This window comes from Columba livia, chromosome 5 (assembly GCF_036013475.1).
Source record: "Columba livia isolate bColLiv1 breed racing homer chromosome 5, bColLiv1.pat.W.v2, whole genome shotgun sequence".
NCBI classification, from domain to species: domain Eukaryota; kingdom Metazoa; phylum Chordata; class Aves; order Columbiformes; family Columbidae; genus Columba; species Columba livia.
In genome coordinates, this window is record NC_088606.1 from 34,662,089 (window position 1) to 34,681,122 (window position 19,034).

The following is a 19,034-nucleotide window of genomic DNA, read 5'->3' on the forward strand; positions in this document are numbered from 1 at the left end:
AAAATGCTTTGAATGGTTGTGAAGCAATGTGGTGAACTGAACTGTATTAAACTACCATGTAAAATGACATCCTCTCTGATCGTAAACATTTTCATGAAAACCATGCATCACTGGTATAATCTCTGAACATCTCTCTTCTTATTGTTTTAAATTCATTTAACAGGTTTGTTTATGACTGCTAAATATCTCAACTAAAAAATTGTAATATATTGGGACACACAACCACACTTTTCTTTCTTTAGCTTATGTTCTGCAATATGAAACAAAAGATCACATATTTAATCAAATATGACTCAGAGTCAAAATTAATGGCCATAGTAGAATCTTCAAAAAATATCACCTCTTTGATCATAATACCAAAAAAAATAGTACTATAAATCTAGATATAAGAGGTATGTATACTGAAATAAGCATAATTCAAGGGGTGCTACTGTAGCTAATACGTTAAAGCTGCTGGCCTTACTACATCTTTTTTCCTATGTGAAATCTGCTGGTTAAAAAGATCGATGTGGATATTTTGCTATAATTTAAATATTGAAAAAGAGTTAATCTTCAAAAATTAAGTCTTGTTTCTAACCAGTTTTATTATCTGCTAAGGTATTCCACTAGAAGAAGAGGAAGAGGAAGAGGAAGATTCCTCCTTGACTGGCAAACTCCGTTCGTTAATGTACAAAATCAAAGGTCCACCGAAAGCAGAAAAAGTAGAGCCTAAGGAGGAAGAAGAGAAATCTCCTAGTAAGTTTTCTGTCTACATAAATACTTCCGTAATGCAAGATTTCAGGATGTACAATGTCTACGAGAGTGTATTGTCCACTAAAACTTTATAGCAAAGTGAAAGACACTGTCCATTTAAGTTTCTTCTGCCTCCTAGAACAGTTGTCCTGCATATTGAACATCTTGGATGCATTCTTAAACAAGAAGTTAAAATGGGTAGAAGATTTTGGATCCAAGTAATTAACTCTAGGGTTGAAAATGTACATATTCTTTTCAAAGAAATTTAAACATTTATCTATGGCACAACAGTTTAGACAAAGGCATTCCAAAATTGCAGAGTTTCCATTTATATGTGGTTTTTTTAGATGCAAAAACTTTCTTTACAGCATAACTCCATTTTATTTTTCTTTGCTCTCTGAGAAGATGTATGCATCTCAGTACCAGGATATATGTAACAAAATGGTTTTACAGTTCTTTGTGTTTTGTATAAAAAGGAATGGCTTTCACTTTTTTCACTTGATGATGGTGAATATATGCATTCATTAAAAACTCATCACAGGCACACACATATTTATCACAGGCACACACATATATATATCTCCATACCATATCCTTTCTGACCATAACCCTATGAATTAAAAAAAAATCAATCTATTTGACTAACTAAAAAGAAGGAACACTTTTATATTCACAAGTACAAATTTTGTATTCATGTATGCTTGAATTAACAGAATTTTCCAGAATTTTATTCTACTCTTTGCTTCTCTAGATGTTTAACATGTGTCTCTAAAATCAGAGAGCAGAGAAGAATACTGTCTAGGTATTATCAATTTGCCTGAAAACTTTTCTCTATAGTTTATAAATCTCATTGTCCTTTACAGTGAGCTTTCATGTTGCTTAAATATATGGGACAAGAACAGACACGATTTAACAGAAAGTTTTTTCAGTGTTCCTTTCTGCAGCAGAATGTTACAGAGGAGGGGGACTTGGATATCGCTGTGTGTTTTCTGAGTAACATTAAGCTATTAACATTTCTTAAAAGTAGAAATATTTAACTCAAAACACTTGAAAAGTCTGTATATATGTTTTGAAACTAATGAGATGAGAGAATTTATTCCACAGACCTAGGAACAATATACACGAGAGAATGTATATTACACCTCTGAAAACAGTCCTTCCACCTAGCAAATCTGAAGAAGGACAACAGAGAACAGAGAGTAACTGTTGAAACAATACATTCATTTTTTTAAAGTTAATTAGTTTAATTGTGGAAGAGTAAGCCAATAGATAGTCTTTATTCCTGTGTTTTCAGATCTTTAATGCCCTGTGGCAGTGATTCATGGAACCTCAGAATGGCTGAGGATGGAAGGGATCTCTGGAGGTCATGTGGTCCAATGCCACTGCTCAAGCAAGGCCACCTGGAATAGGTTGCCCAGGACTGTATCCAGATGGCTTTTGATTATTAATAACTCCAAGACTAGAGACTCCACAATGTCCTTGGTCAACCTTTGCCGGTGCTCAGTCCTCCTCAAAGTATAAGTCTTTCCTGTTGTTCAGACAGACCCACCTGTGTTTCAGTTTGTGCCCATTACCTCTTGTCCTGTCACTGGGCTCTGAAAAGAGCCTGGTTCTCTTTGCTTTACACCAGGGGTGTCAAACCCATTTTCACTGGGGGCCACATCAGCCTCACAGTTGCCTTCAATGGGCCAAATGTAATTTTAGGACTGTATAAATGTAGCTACTCCTACATGTATACAGTGCTGCTTTACACCCACTCTTCAGGTATTTATATACGTCAAGGAGATTGCGTTTGAGCCTTCTCTAGGCCAGACAGTCCAAGATCTCTCTTGGCTGATGCTGGGCAGATAGGTTGATGAGCTTTCTTCTTGAAAAGGCCTGATGCTACATGTTACAAGGCACTGTGGAGGTTGGTTGGACTTGATTCATATGATGTATGTGTCACTTGATAACGTATATATCCATTTTGTATGTTTCACTAAGAGAAAGCTGTGTGGAGCTTGACAGATGTTAATCAATGAAATATTTTACTCTTGAATTAAAGTTAGTTCTTGTAAGAAACAAAAATGTAGTTAAGTCAATGTTATTCTACTCACAGAGGGAATGATGCATAGACTTAGTGCTGTAATTAATCCTTTTTGGAATACAAAAAGATGGAAAGTTTATCTTTTCTGTGGAAGCGTAAGTTAAAACAACGCTTGTTGTGATTTATACACAAATGCTGTGTGCTTGCCGTATTTCATGTCTTATTACTTGAAAATGCTTAATGGCATAAAGCAATCAGAAAAGGAGACTACAAATTTTTTACAGCAAGTTTTCTTCATATTCATACAATCACATTCAGAAGCATTATCCAGCAAGTATTTGAACACTTACATGGTGTTATATTTTTTGTAATTACCTTTATGCAGAGGAAATAAAATAAATTTTTTTGTGTGTCCTTTGAGACTTTGTTCCTTAGAGTGCTACTTACACCAAAACCACAGACCATTAACTTACTAGTTGTTACTTACAACAGACTTCCCACCAGCTGGTAGCTCCATTATCTTGTTGCGTGTTTTTTAAATTTTAATTATAGAAAACTTGGTTGCAGTACAGTACATTTATGACTTATTAGCATTCAAAAAGAGTATCAGACTATTGCTAATTATTACTGAGATCATGGTGAAGTCATCACTTATTCTTTTTCTAATCTATTCTCATCTTTTGAGTGAGTTGCAAGGAGACCTGTTTGCTCAAGTGCAAGAAAGACAGCAGCTTCTCTGTTTCAGTATAGGGCAAAAGAGGGTAATAAAGGATTAGAAGGGAGGAAACAACAGATCATTGTCACTTAACATCTGATTAGAAAAAGAGACTCTAAGCAGACTCTGCTACACCTAAACTAAGATGCACAGAAGGCGTAACAGCAGCCTACAAAGAACAGTACTCTTATTTCCTGAAGGTTTTAACTCTAATGCCTCTTAAAGGCTCATAAATAAAAGGTTTGTCAAACTTTACTAGTGTTTCTGGCTTTCCTCTTTGCAGGAGTTCAGCTAGAAGTCCCAAAAATGAACTGCTGTGCTTATATGTGGGCAAGGATGTGAAAGTGGCTGGGAGCGGCAACTTGCGAAGTGTCTAGTTTTAGACAGTAGAAACTGGACTGCAAAGTTCTGTGTCTTTAAGAAATATTGAGATTAGAAATCAATCCTGGGAATGAATCTTATGCACTCAGAGCTAGAAGCGCTAAGTAGACTCTACAGTTTTGGAATAATATAATGGGTAAGACTGGCTGTAATGATTCAGATCCACCCAATGCAATACCTTGTTTCAAACAGTGACCACAATGGTTATCTAGGGACACGTAAGAACAAAACAGTCAGATATGATACTTGCAACTTTAATGTTGTCACAATCTCCAGTTATCTTCAGTTTAGGAGATTTCCTGAGTCTAAAGAGGTTTACGTTTCTATATCCTCATTGTATCTTTCTGACAGATTTTGTGTAGTCACCACTTGAGCAACTTGAGCAAATGTAAACTTTTAGCATCTTTGATCAGGGAGTTCTCCCTCTTAGAGATATTCAAAAGCCGTCTAGACACAGTCCCGCACAACTGGCTCTACGTGACCCTGCTTAAGCAGGAGGATTCGACCAGATGGACTCCAGAGGTGCTTTCCAACCTCAACTATTTTGTGATTCTGTGATTTCCATGGATCTATCTGCCAGATCTTATCTCTGTTAACATTTTATTGTTCTATTTATAAATTAGGACTATATTTTCCTATCTCATTTTATTTGCTGTTTATTTTTGTGAATTTCATCACCATTTTATCGCCCAGTTTCATTCTTTTAAATTCTGCATCTTTTTTCAGTTTTCCTCGTGTTTGCTATCCTTCATAACTTTGTATCATCAAACGTATTTGCGTCTGTTTATCCCCTCCTCAGGTCTTTTAGGGAAGGAAGGTGCTTAACATCACAGAATACAGCACGGATACCTGCAGAACTTCACTGCTGTTTCTCCCTCTTTGTGATCACTACCATTTAGTACTACCCTCCATTTCTTCTTTTTTGACCAAAAATTAATCCATGCAAGGACGTAATTGATTTCTCCAAAGCTATTTGCCATATTGCCTAAAAGTAATTACATATAGCAATATGCCACTTAAAAGCCTATCAGGATAAAAAAAAATTAAAACCTTCGGAGGTACTAAAACTTAAGAAACACTAACACTTGTTATGGAGAAAAATTTTCAAAACTCCAGAGAAAGGCTCTAAAACCCACAGGATCATTTTGTTGCACTTATGCATGGGAACCTCTGCATAGACAATTCAGTGTCAGGCAAACAATTTGGTTTTTGTTTTCTCATTTCATGAGAATGTGTTTCTTGTGGGATATTATGTTTGTACTAAAAATTGTAATAATCTTTTAGCTATATGTGCATAAATATCTGATGGTTAACTCACGTGTATAATTGAGTCAGCATAGATAATATTTTTGTTGCCAAAGTGGAAAATATCTGTTTGGAGTGAATCATACGGTATTTTCCCTCATCAAACAATAAAAATCCAGAATATCATATTACTTTGAAAGTAATATTCCTTTCAATCCAACAAAAATTATATATTTCTTGCAGTACTAAGGAACAAGATTTGTAAAACAGAAAGACAAAAAATGGTGCATATTTAGTACTTTAGCCTTGTGAGAGAGGCCATCACCTGAGCTATCGAAGACCTAACATAATTTCACAAGAGGAAAAACGAACTCCTTGAGTTTACCACTTCAGGATGTTCTTTATCCAATGCTTATCCTGTTCCCCCCCTCTAGTCAGAAAGCCAGAGTAGTATTTATACTCTTTAATACTATTATAGGCTTTCTGACAGAAGTGTATTATATTTATATAACCAGAAATCAGTGGCACTCATTGAGTTGGAAAGTTACAGGAAATTATTAGTTAGTCCAGGAAAGAAGAGTTTAGTGCAAGAATCAAATAGAAGATTGCCTTGTTTCACTGAAAGAAGAAATTGCTTTGATTGAGGACAGTTACACAGTGTTTTGGAATAAAGTTTGTTTAATGTTTTCATTGATAACAGGCCCCTAAGAATAGGGCTGTCTTCACGAAATACAGAATATGTCCCCAAAGAAAAGGGCCTGTTTATTGAACAAAATCTGAGAATTAATGATGATTTTCTGTAAATATATCATTAAGTAAACTGTAAGGAAGAAGAGTTAGCAACACAAAAATAAATGGATATACACTAGCTGTAAATGCTTTTGTGCTGGAAATTGGGAGGGGTCAGTTCTTACCATTGGAAGAACTTTGGGAAAATCAAGAGGTAACTTCGCTAATAATGCAGGAAAGAAACCTGTTCTACTTTATATCAACAATGAATATTTGTTGGAACATGGACTGGAACATGTGTTTATTTTTCTGGTAATTTTCCTAAACTCTGGGCTCAGAAAAATTGTTTTCGTGGTCACTGAATGTGTAATGTATACAAAAGAGCTCCTTCAAGCAATATGCATGCTGTAGTTCCAAACAATGCAAATTTTTTAGAAAGTGTGTTCCCAGGTGACAGTGGCTTTCTCCAAACAGATGGGAAACACAGATTAAATTCCTCTGTTCTAAGTTAGTTGGCATCTCCTACTCCGTAGGGTGTTTGCATCATCATATGTTTCTGAAATGTTTCCAGGTAGATCATCTTTTTGAAGACAATGTAGATCCTTTGTTTGAATAGCAAAACAGTTCAAGTGAATGAGCATTAAAAGCTGCTCAAGATACCCTGACTAGCCCCTGAATTGCATATTTGATTTTAAAAGGCAGAGCTATCATCCTCCTTTCTGGCAGTTTTTGAAGTTTAAAACAGATTTTTATTTCCTCCCTCACCCCAACAAAATTGTTTTCAAGCTGATCTCACATTCATGAGTATTTCTGCTGTAACTGAAATTAACTTGTCAGCTAATCAACTGTTTACTGAAAAATTAGTTGCCAATTTCTATATTCCAAACATAGGCTGATGATCATCAAAACTACATTGGTTTTTGGCATTATAAAATTCAGTTTCAGTAATTCCTAATGAAAAGGTGTTTGTGCTGCACTTGGTGCTAATTTATAAACCTTGATGTAGGAATGAAGGACAAATTAGAAGTTTAAATATAGCATTTAACTTACAGGGATGATTCTTAGAGTCATGATCAACTCAGAAGTTTTCACTGCAAACAATGCTTGTATTGGCTTGAATACTAAGTATGTTTCTTTTTACCATCTCTCAAGACCATCACACTTATCTTGAAAGAGTTAAAAATTATTTTTCCAGTTGAAAAATCCTGTGTGGTTTGTTTGTATTCTTTTGCTGGTTTACAACTGCCACATTGTCTACTCTCATCTAGTAATTCTGGCATTTATTGTTGATGCAATAGCTAGTAACATATTATGCATTTTATTATTTTAGCTACACTGAAAGAACTCATATCGCAGACTATGGTGCGCTGGTCCCAGGAAGATCATATTCAAGATCCAGAATTAGTTCGGATTATGTACACCCTCCTTCGCAGGCAATATGACAGCATTGGTGAGCTCCTGCAAGCCCTGAGGAAAGCATACACCATTAGTGCTGCCTCTGTGAAGGACACCATTAACCTGCTCGCAGCACTGGGCCAGATTCGCTCACTTCTCAGCGTCAGGATGGGAAAAGAGGAGGAATTGCTAATGATTAATGGATTAGGGTATGGAATTAACATAATTTCATGTTTAAGTTTATGTAAAGCTTTTTGTTATATTCGTAAATACCTTCAGTTTAGATCCTGGATGAAAATAACTGCTGTAGTAAAATGCAGATATGTAACAGAAATTTTCATTTTCACAGATAGTTCCAAGATGGCTCCAACTGATCTCTCTAGCAGTACTGTAGATAAGCCTAATGCTTAAAGCTTCATCAAAGTACATGTTTCAGCATCTCTGGAGAAAACAGATAACTTAAATCTTTATTGGTGTCAATACTACATCTTTTCCAAACTTAAAGCTCACATTATGTTTCATGCATGAATGAATACACTTGCTGGTGTCTTTTTAATTCAAAAGTTTGTGCAAGCAGTTAGGTAGAACCAGCAAAGTTTTCCTGTGGTCTGAAATATTTCAAGATGCTTAGTATTTATTATGCCATCATCAGTGGCAACTTAAAGCATTTGAACACAGAAGGCTGCTTATTTTATCCTTTATAACATTAGAATTCTAAGAAATTGCCTTTATGTAACACCTGCTGATGTGATAATATTTTTTTCTTATATCTTTTCTATGAATTACCTCTGTTAAGCAGCAGTATTATGGTGCATGCCTGCATGTCTATTAATACTCTTATGTGAACAATTGCCAGATTGTTGGAAGGAAAAAAAAAATCACAGAAAATTAATTACTTCAGTTAAAATGGTGTGTTTAAAAACAGAGAAAATGATAGTATGGTTACCTGAGAACTGTATTTTTTTTTTTTTTTTGTCGTTCATCCAAGAGCGTTGAATAAGTTCTCTTCTTTACAACAGTTGTGAGGAACTTCCATTATTCTTAATACTTCATGATGTTGATTTTGTAAGAATTGCAAAGACTAATCTCTTCAGTTGAATTGAGCAAGTCATGGTAACAACTCATTAGTTAGTATGTGAGAGGATTAACTAATTTGTCCCTGATGCTGAATTTTTAAAGTTGCTGAGAATTCTAGGAGGATAAAGGGTACGTTTTGTCTAAAATGAACACATGTAGCCCTCTTCCTAGAGGTGCTTTATTATGAGTCATCTTCCATTCCCAGTTTTCTGTATTTCTTCAAAGCAGGCATGCTGTCTGTTATTTGCTATTTGTTTTTAACAAGTTGACCTAAAATGTTAAAAATCCCTGAATTCCCTATTGAAAAACACGAATTGTGTTCTGCATTGTGAAACCAATACAGCAAATTCTAGAACTTATTGAGAGGATGGTGGGCAGAGTGAAAATGTTAAAATATGTCTATTGAAGGGGGCTGTATGCCAATTTACATCTTCTGACAGATTATCTAAATTTTTAAAATATTGATGAAACCTCAAATGTTAAGTATATTTATTGTCTTCTACTTTGTGAACTGAGAAAATTAATTAAGGGGTGTTACTGTAGAGACAAGCTTAGATTTAGATTTCTTGATCCCCATTCTCTACTTAAAACATAGCAATATATTCTTTTCCACTTAGATCATCACAGAATATATTTTTTCTTTAAACAGAACAGATAGCAAGAGCAATTTAAAGATGAAGAACTGACATTTTGAAATAATTTGAAAGTTTAGGTTGTTATATAGAATTGATGAAAATTAGAGGAATGACAGCATATTGAAATGTGAACCATTTTGTTGTCAGGTGTTTTTTTATTATGCTGAAATCTAAGAATTTAAAATGATGCTAGTACAATGAATGCATATTTCTGAAATCTCTAATATTGCATCACTGGTTTGACTTAAAATGGTGTTTCTTAAAAACACATTGTTGCCTTTTCTTCCATTTTAGGGATATAATGAACAACAAAGTGTTTTATCAGCATCCTAACTTAATGAGGGTCCTAGGCATGCATGAGACTGTTATGGATGTGATGGTGAATGTACTTGGAGGAGGAGATAAATCTCAGGTAATTCTGCCATAATTTTATTGTGTGTTTTCCATTTTGAACCTTTCCAAAAGTATACTGGGATGTTCCCCTCAGGGGTACTGAATACCATTGAACAGGGCCCAGTGTAGGCATTGGCCAGGCCCTAGCACACTGCGGTGATTTGTATCTCTCTGGAATTGCCAGGGTGACAGCATACTTTTTTTCCAAATATTTTACTACTTTTTCAGGATTCTGAGCTTGTTTAGGGGTGAAGTTCCAAAATGCTGGAGGTCCCCTCTGTCCTAGGTACTTGTCCATGCTATTCCACACAACCTGCCACTCATAACTATCCAGCCTCAGGGCAGAACTCTGAATTATATTCTTCAAGAGTTGTTTAACTTTAAACAAGACCTGAAACACATTCAGGAGACATAGCAATAGGAACATGCTGGTTTGAACATCCCAAGGATATTCAAAATTCTCAAAAGCTATTGTAACTAGCCTAGAGGAGAAGGAAAGGTGAAGGGGAAGAGGAAGGAGCAAAGTGTCCCCCTTTATCTCCCCCTCCTCCACAGACCGGCTCAGCAGTAACTAAAATATCAGTGTGTTATCAACATTATTTTCATTCTGAATTCAAAACACAGCTCTGTACCAGCTACTAGAAAGAAAATGAACTCTATCCCACAGTGTCTTCTGATTCTATTAAAAATATTTTCATAGAAAATGTTAGTAAAATATCTACAAAAATACTTTACAGACAATATCATTATATCCTTCAAAGGGAATGCAGACCTAGAAAATTATTTTGTAACCTGTTGTTGCAGCGTTTAATGTGTCTGGCCACCCAAAATATCCTATTTTATGTCTCTGTCTCTAGGAAATGCATGGGGAGAGTTAGGAACCTCAGATGGAATCCACAACCTCACCTGCTGAATTGGAATTTGCATAGGAGTAGAAATCCTATGAAGAAATAGGGTGTATTTGGAATTTGATTTATTCCAGACTGTGGTGCCTCATTTTTTCTCTAAGTGTGAAAACTTAATGATTCAGAGCCCATAATTTTCTTATGGAGTCACAGGGCCACAGTCATGTAATGAAATAGCATAGTAAGACTTATTAAAGATTTTTCCACACCATTAGCATGGATTTTAAATGTTGCAGTGGAGAGATGTCACAGAAAAAAACATTGGGCAGGGAACTATACAGGTAGAGAGGTGAGTTCCATGCCAGAAGTTTCCCTCATAAGAACTGCAATTTTGGAGGGAAAGCACTGCTTTTAAAATGACTAGCATCTGCTGTCTGTTGACCTTCTGCTGGCATGCTTAACTTCTAATCTGGCAGAGAAGTCTCATTTGAAATGTTGTTGACTGTAGGTAGAACTAGGCTGTCATCTGGAAGAGGTACATTTGTGCATACTGCAGAGCTTTCACTTTGCAAAATAAGGTATTCTTCTGGATAAAAATTGGTGGGGCCAGAAACAGCAAGAATGCCTGGGTCAGCTGTGGTCTTATATACTCATTTGAAATTCTCTGTGGGCTTGTCTCGTGAGTCGCTTATGTACAGTTCAAGTATAGTGTTGGCATTGGGCAGTAGAACAACGCTTTTCCTTCTCTCAAGCAAGTTTCTCATGGCTAGATTGTTAGTATCTTCCCTTTTCCCAGCTTCATGGACATTTCTTTCTGCTCAGTGCTATAGCTTCGAGAGATGGAATGAGGAACAATACAATGTAGTCTTTTGTTCAGGGATGGGGCATTTTCCTAGGTTGTGGCACCAGATGGTTTAAACTAGATCACCAGCTTCTTGGGTTAAGTGAATGTATCATGAGGCTGTATTGAGAAATGTAGTGAGAGTGTTACAGCTCACACTTCTCTGAAGGAACTGTGAGAAGGTAAAAGTTCGTCACTTTTAAGTGAAGAAAATCTGTGCCAGGCTTCATTGCAGCTGTGCTGTTAATAAATGAGTCAGAAACAGATGAGAAGACGTGTGGTGGAATATGGTGTGGCTGAAGATACCTCAGTACCTTAGAAGTGTTTTGCTAGTGCTGACTAACAAAACCCTGGAAAGGTACTTCGTTGGGGAAATGTATATCCCAAAAAATACTTGGGCAAGATTTCAGCATTTCCATCACAGTTAGATTTTAGTGTGTATCTTAATGCCTAAAATAGTTATTTTAAAGACCATGTCATTAATCTTATAATTTTGCAATCTTTATGTCATGTTGGTTTCTGGTGTTGGTGGTTCATTCATTTCCAGAGAATCCTGAGCAACATCTTTTTGGCTGTCATAATTAAATTGTTTTACTTCAAAATTATTTCTTACTGATTGAAAGTTTTTAAATTCCATATTCGTATGTATTCTTGTCAATAATGAGGAATTTCTAAACTGATGATTTTTTAAAGTATTGATGATACTGTCATTTTTTAAACAAACTTATGTCACACATTCTGTTAAAACCCCTGTAAATTTTGGGGATTGGAGTCTTCGTTGAATGTTTTCATGAATGAATGAATGCTTATCATTCGTGTTTGTCTACCCTGTGTTTAGGAACATTAATCATATATGATGTTTCTTGTACCTAAAAGCTCCTTCATGACTGAAACAGAAAAATCAGCCACATATGTTAAGAAAAATACTGTGCCAAAGTAAAAGTACAATTAACCAAGTCTCTGCAGGTTAGGAAGTGCATATGATGTCTTGAGTAGATGCTACATGTCATATAGCTTTTAATTAAATAATCACCTTTTTTGCAAGATTGTTTTCCCTTTTAGTGAAAAGGTCTCACTTCTTAGAATGAATTAGAGTTGTTTTGTAAAGAGAGCAACATTTATTAGACATTGTTATAAGAAAATATAAGCAATATTATTTGTAGTTGAAAGGTATGAAGTGAAGGAGGCAGTATGTTATAGGAAGAAAAAAACCCATGATATTGTGATTAAAATGCTTGGATGTCACCTTGGATATTATAGAACATATTTAATATATAGAATACATGCATGCTTGTGCCTAAAGGTTGCTAGTCAGATTATTTTAAAAAGAATTATTCTTGATGGTAATGAATTTTCTCATAGGTTTTGTGAGTATCCTTAGGACATAGATCTACAACTGAATATTGCACTTTTAAATAAGTGCTATATTATGGTAAATTTAATAAAGCAGAAAACCATTTAAACAAGCATAAAAATAATTATTGATCTTGATCTTTCAGCTTCTTTTAGTAAAATGTGAGAATGGCATAACTTGTTCATCTCAGATGTTATGACTAATTGCAATGTATGAAGCATTCTTTTACAAGTGCTGCAGATGGAATTATTTTGTTTTCAGAGGAGAAATCCTTGCACATAATGTGCAGCAAATAAAGTGTTTGACCTGGATTTGTTTGCTTTCAGTTTTAAAGTATTGGATAGTTCATGCAATTTAATGTTTTGTTTTATTTTATCAGGCCTATGCATTGAACAACGTAGGAGTCTTGTAGAAATGTTTTATGTGAAAACTGTGGTTTCTATGTATCACTGTGTTTGCTAGCCTGCTGATTGCTTTGATGAGAATTATCTCCCCATTTTTTTCCCCTTTTATGTCCCCTATAGTCCTCTGTGGAATGTTTTTTCAACAATTTAAACCTGATGGCCTAACGAATACCGAAATTAAAAGGAAAAGTGGGTCCTTTCTTAAGTTAGAAGCAAAGCAACTGTCAGCTGCTTGTCACCTTGGCAACTTCACTTTACTTTCCTTGTTAGGAGTTCAGGAAGAATTGGAACAGATTGGTAATTAACATATTTCACTGCTTTGTGAACTTTCTTCTTCAGCAGATCATTTTTCCTAAGATGGTGGCAAGCTGTTGTCGATTCCTGTGCTACTTCTGTCGAATTAGTCGTCAAAACCAAAAGGCCATGTTTGAGCATCTTAGTTACTTACTGGAAAACAGCAGCGTTGGACTGGGTACGTCATGTAGCTGTAACAGCTAAAATCAAGACCTGGAGGAACTGTGATATCACGAGACTAGTACCTAATTTGTCTAGCAAGTTGAAGCATGTGGCCTGGACACCTTCCTGTGTAACCTCATCTAGGTGTTCCTGCTCCAGCAAGGGGGTTGGACTAGATGATCTTTCGAGTTCCCTTCCAATCCCTAACATTCTGTGATTCTGTGAAGCCTCTCTGAATCTTAAACCACTTTGTGGTTTCACTTCTAACTCGTATATTTTTTTCCATTTTCCCTTCATCTTTATGTGTCTGTAAATTGTATTAGAAACAGAATAGTCTAAATCTGTGGTTTTAAACACCTGGAAAAACATAGGATTAAATTAATACATTTTGAATTTTTTTCCATTCAATATAGTTATGATTGGAAGTCTAAAACTAAACTAATCCTTTATGGTGCTTGCTGGTTTCATCTAGTTTCATTTCCCTTCCCTCTAAAGTTTAGACCAGTGATGTGAATTTCATATTTTTCCTTTGGAACACTGAATGTATGTTTTTCAATGTGAGTGCATCAGATCTTGTAACATGATGAAAATTGTCTTGGCTAGCCAGAAGGTTATATTCGTAAGGTATGGCAAGGCAAGGTAGAGTGTGATTTCACAGGGCTTTAGCTGTTCATGGTGACCATTTCAATGCCCTCATTTGCCCATACTAAACACAGGAAATGGGATAAGACTGAAAAAAAGAAAGCAGGTAGCACTGAAGCTTTAAAGTGTCTCTTTTAGCAGAATAGATGCATATTTTTAAATCTTCAAATTGATAGGGTTTTCCAGAATTACATAGTTAATCTGTTGCTCTGCTAAATAAATAGTGCAATATTCCTCTGATTTGCCATGTTATTAATACTGATTTATTCGTGTGCATTTAAAACCAGTGTGGTTGAGTATGTTTATAGATGTGGATGTCAGGTCAGAAAAAAGAATGCAGCATTTATTTTAACATTTTTCAGAAGAGTTAACCATGTTCTTGATTGAAGAACAGCCATACAGTGTACTATTAAAATATTTATGTTCTAGATTCCAGCGTGATTGCTGCCCTCTACTGCATGACTGTGATTACTGCAAACTGAATTTAATGATTTTTGATGAACTTTCTTCTGCAGCATTTCCTTCAATGAGAGGTTCGACACCACTAGATGTTGCAGCAGCCTCTGTAATGGACAACAATGAGCTTGCACTAGCATTGGAAGAGCCGGATCTTGATAAGGTAAGTGGTCACTCTGACCTGTTTACCTATTTAGTAAACACTGTACTTGTGCTAGAAGAGAAAAGGGTAAGTTAGATCATAGTAATTTTTGGATATGATCTTCTCAGAAATACTTGGTCTAGGTATGTGCTGTCTCAAGGTAAGTTTGATTGAGCAGTTTTTATCCCAAATTTTTCTTTATGCTTAGTGGAAATCACAGCAAAATAGATTTATTTCTGTCTTATGCATCCTTTCACTATTATTATCAGGCAGAAAGGATGATAAGAAAAAAAGACATGAAACAAGATAAAGACATATCAAGAAACCTTGTTTGGGGAGGAGCAAAATTGAGAATTAAGAGGAGAATGTGAAGAAAGGAAACAGGTCTTTTGACTTAAATAAATCATAGAGATTGATGGGGACAGAGGTAAGAGCTAAGAGAATTGAAGGGCAGATATTTATAGAACAGAAGTTGGAACAGGATTTTAAGGGTAGTTGTGGTAGAAAATGGAATCTGGGACTTGGGTCATTGGCAATGAATGGTTAGGAATAAAGGGAAATGTGAGAAGAAGTAGGATGAACTAGAAATTGTGGGTAAAAGGATACCAAAAATGGCATTATATTCCTTTGTATATCCAGGAAGGAAAACAGATTAAGAGACAAACAATGGGTGCACAGTCAGAAGAGGAGAAAAGCAGGGAAAGGCAGTAATACGTGCTGGCACAGCGCTGGGGAACAGAAATCAGAAGGCAGGGTTTAATATGCATGGAGGAGAACAGTTAAGCATCTAAATGATAGCTTAGCACATAGAAAGCCTCTGTGCAATATGGGAGATGCTGTGGGGATGTTTCTGATAGTCACATATGCTGTGGCAGAGGAAGAGTTGGGAAATGGAAATAAATAGACTTAAGATAGGACTAGCTAGGAGGAGACAGGAATATGAAGGGGAAGGGTGTGAGAGAGCATAGGAATGTACTAATGATATAAAGGTAGCATTGGGACCAGTGACTGTCATGTTTTTATGAAAAGTACTATAGGGCAAGTCACTTAAACTGAATTTCAGTGTTAACCATTAACCACATGTTCTTCATTTACTAATTGCTTACCTTGGAATACTGGGAACCCTACAAGTGCTCAGTGTTCAAACAGTAACAGATATCAGCTGCAACATGCACAGTGTTCGATGGTGGAAAATCAGGCTGTATGTGTCTCAGACTGGGCTTCCCAAATTCATCAGTCATTTCAGCTGTAAGAATGGTAAAGTATTGGCTGTAATATATTAACTTTGGTGAGTCAGTAACTTTATCTAGTGCAGTATGTGGATGTTATTCAGTAAATAAATCTATGTACTGAATGACAAGAAAAATCAAATACTGTATGAGTTTGATGGATGTGGCACAGAATATACAGCATTTCTGTGTAACTGAAGTTTGTACCACAAAGCCTGCATTCAAGGCAAATAACTTACACATATACAACTTCTGCCGTTCCAAATTTGATCACTTTTAACTGTAAATGTGTGAATGTGTGGAAGGTGGAGGATTGCACAAGAAGAGTATTCCACAGCCTGATTACATACTGTAGTAAACTGAGTAGATTAAAATTATGGGGTTTGGTGGTAGCATTATAAAATCTGAAAAGAGATTTATTCTAACAATTTTCCTCACATTTTATATGAGCTGCATCTCTGGACTCCTACAAGAGTGTATTCACTCATATATTCTGTATGCATACCAGAAAACTATCGAGTCCTTTTACGAACTACATATATTTTCCACCAAGTGCACTGAGTAACTTCCTTACTGCGTACTGTAATAAGCAAATTTTTCACATCAGCCTGTTTTTCTGCTGTTGCAGCCTTTTGGAGGCAACTTGTATACTCTATCAGCAAGGTATAATTCTTCCTGAATGCATAACTAGTTTCTCTCTTAGGGCATTAGATAATGACTAAATACAATCTCATGAATGGTGGAATTGCTGTAGGGTGTTTAAGCAGAGTAACATATATCCCTTTTCCAAATGGAAAAACCTGACTCCCTTTTGCCACCCATTTTTGGCTGCTTTCCATTGTAAGAAATTATATTTATATCTCTTCTTACAGATTCATGAAAAGTCATTGATGTTCATTACCTATTTCAAAATATATTTAAGTACTGCAGTCATGTTCATAGGTTGTCCTTTGTGTGTTTATATAAAAACAAAAATCACGTTTGTGCAGTTTTCTGCAAATTTCCTTTTAAATGATTGAGAAATCATTCTGTATGTTTCAGAAATTCAGTTTACTGTAATTAAGGAAATTTGACATCATTTCTCAAAGATTTCTCTTACTCAAAGATATTCCTCTTGATAAGAAATGCTGTGTTATCTATTTAAATATTGCAACAAAATTTAATCTTTCTGGTTACCCAGACTTTGAAAACTGTTCACTGATATTTATCACTCTTCTGAAAAATGTAATTGTTTGCATATCTATTAAGAAAGGAATGACAGTAAATAAACTTTTGATGCAATATGTGTTTTACAATTGTGGCAAATTAGCCATATGTGAGTATTGAAGTGATTTTAAAAGTTGTTAAATAGTATCTTAACTGTTGTTTATGTACTGTAAAAAAAGATCTGAATCCCACAATATTTTATTCTACTTATCATATTCCATATTTGCTCATGTTTTTGTGTTGATCTGTCATCATATGATTAGATTACTTCAGAAGTAAAGAGTGTTTGACTTTTTTCATCATCATCAAAAACAAGAACTGGAAACTAAGACTGATTCTATAATGCACTATGTTGGTAGTTTCTCAGGTGAAACACCTAGTATATATAAACCTTATTTTTAAAAAAATGACTGTGTTCATTTTGGTTTGTACTTAACTGTAGAAATTTATTTCTAAATGTATGAATAAATGATTGCTTTTCTATTGTAGGTTGTTACCTATCTGGCAGGTTGTGGCCTGCAGAGTTGTCCAGTATTGCTGGCGAAAGGATATCCAGACATTGGATGGAATCCAATAGAGGGTGAACGTTACCTGTCATTCTTAAGATTTGCAGTTTTTGTCAACAGTAAGTGTATTTTCTTGGCATCCAAATTCCATCAAAAGGTTTCCTTAAAGTTACTTTCTAACTATAAAAATGTGTTAATGGGTGAAGAGAGTTGCATTTTTTCCTTACTCCTTTTGCAATTTGCACAATTTAATAGAGTAACCTGTTAAGGTAGCAAATGATGTTAGGAATTCTTTCAGTGAGTAAACTGTGGTATTTACATATACCACATATGCTGGTTATAAATATAACCAGTGAGCACTGATTGTAGACCTCTCTTGGCCACTATACCACTGGGAGATTTAGATGTTTGTAATAAAACCGTTATGCATTACAAAAAACAACTTCCCAATAGGTCATATTTTTACATGGTTCTAAGGGATCAGTGTTTGTAAAGCACCCTGTGTACCTTAAACCTTATTTATTAAAAAAAAAAAGAAAAAAAAATCTTCTTCTTTGATAACTATCTTCTGTGGGCAATTTCCTTTAGACATTTATGAAAGCAATATGCTAAAATCAAATTTAGATTATCTGAATGCCACTAAACAAAAAGCATTTTCCAGTTCATGTGGATATTTTTCATCAAACTAGTGATTTAGAGTAGAGATTAGATGAGATCAAAAGATTTGTCTGTTCACCACCTATCTGGTCTGCCAATATGGAAATTGTTTTAAAGGACAGCTAGGGAAAGCCAGAAAGGGAATAATTTCAAACAGTGTAATTTTTTTATTTTTGACTGTTCTATTCACATACTATTGGTCTGAAATTGGCAGATAATACCTGAAACAGAAACAATAAACATATTTACTATTCAATTCAGTAAATATACCTGAAGCATTTTAGTTGATAAGCCTGTAGCTGTTGAGTGAGCTGCTAAACTAGCTTGAAAAAATGCTGTAAGAAATTAGAGCAAGTTGTCATTGAGTTAATAAAGTGTGTGTTTTTCATTGTTGATGTTAAAAATAAATGTTGACACTGGATAGTTAGATGAAGATAACTTTTATCTTAATTGCAATCGTTTATTTAATATGAAGAGTTTTTTGCTGGATGGACTGTTAGTCAGTAGAATGAATTTTTCGTTTCAAATGTTTCAGCTGCTTTTTTTCTGAATAAAGCAGTTATGGAGGGCAGAATCTGTGCAAAGTCAATGGTCAGGGCATAGAATCATTTAGGTTGGAAAAGACCCTTAAGATCATCGAGTGCAACAGTTAACCTAACACTGCCAAGTCCACCACTTAAACCATGTCCCTAAAAGCCCCATCTACACATCTTTTAAATAACTCCAGGGATGGTGACTCAACCACTTCCCTGGGAAGCCTGTTCCAGTGCTTGATATCCCTTTTGGTGAAGAAAATTTTCCTAATATCCAATTTAAGTCTCCATGTGCACAACTTGTGGCAATTTCCTCTCATTCTGTGTTCCATATCAAGATCATAATTGTGTTTTAAGTGGAAAAAATACAATATTAAAATGTTTAAAGTGTTTAGCTGCTCCTTCTAGAGCCTTTTCGGTCCCAGGTATCTCACC

At 35.3% G+C, this 19,034-nt stretch overlaps 1 protein-coding gene across 8 annotated transcripts in view; it reads left to right on the forward strand.

Moving 5' to 3' along the window:
* Positions 1-19,034, forward strand: part of RYR3 (ryanodine receptor 3) — a 243,915-nt gene that overhangs the window by 129,868 nt on the left and 95,013 nt on the right. For 5 of the 8 annotated variants that reach the window (XM_065064236.1, XM_065064235.1, XM_065064238.1 and 2 more), the window contains exons 38-43: positions 598-735; positions 7,159-7,432; positions 9,230-9,347; positions 13,112-13,244; positions 14,386-14,489; positions 17,393-17,528. In XM_065064236.1, the coding sequence (XP_064920308.1) occupies positions 598-735; positions 7,159-7,432; positions 9,230-9,347; positions 13,112-13,244; positions 14,386-14,489; positions 17,393-17,528 (903 nt within the window). The remainder of the gene's footprint in view (positions 1-597; positions 736-7,158; positions 7,433-9,229; positions 9,348-13,111; positions 13,245-14,385; positions 14,490-17,392; positions 17,529-19,034) is intronic. The other 3 variants (XM_065064240.1, XM_065064242.1, XM_065064241.1) reach the window with 1 other exon arrangement.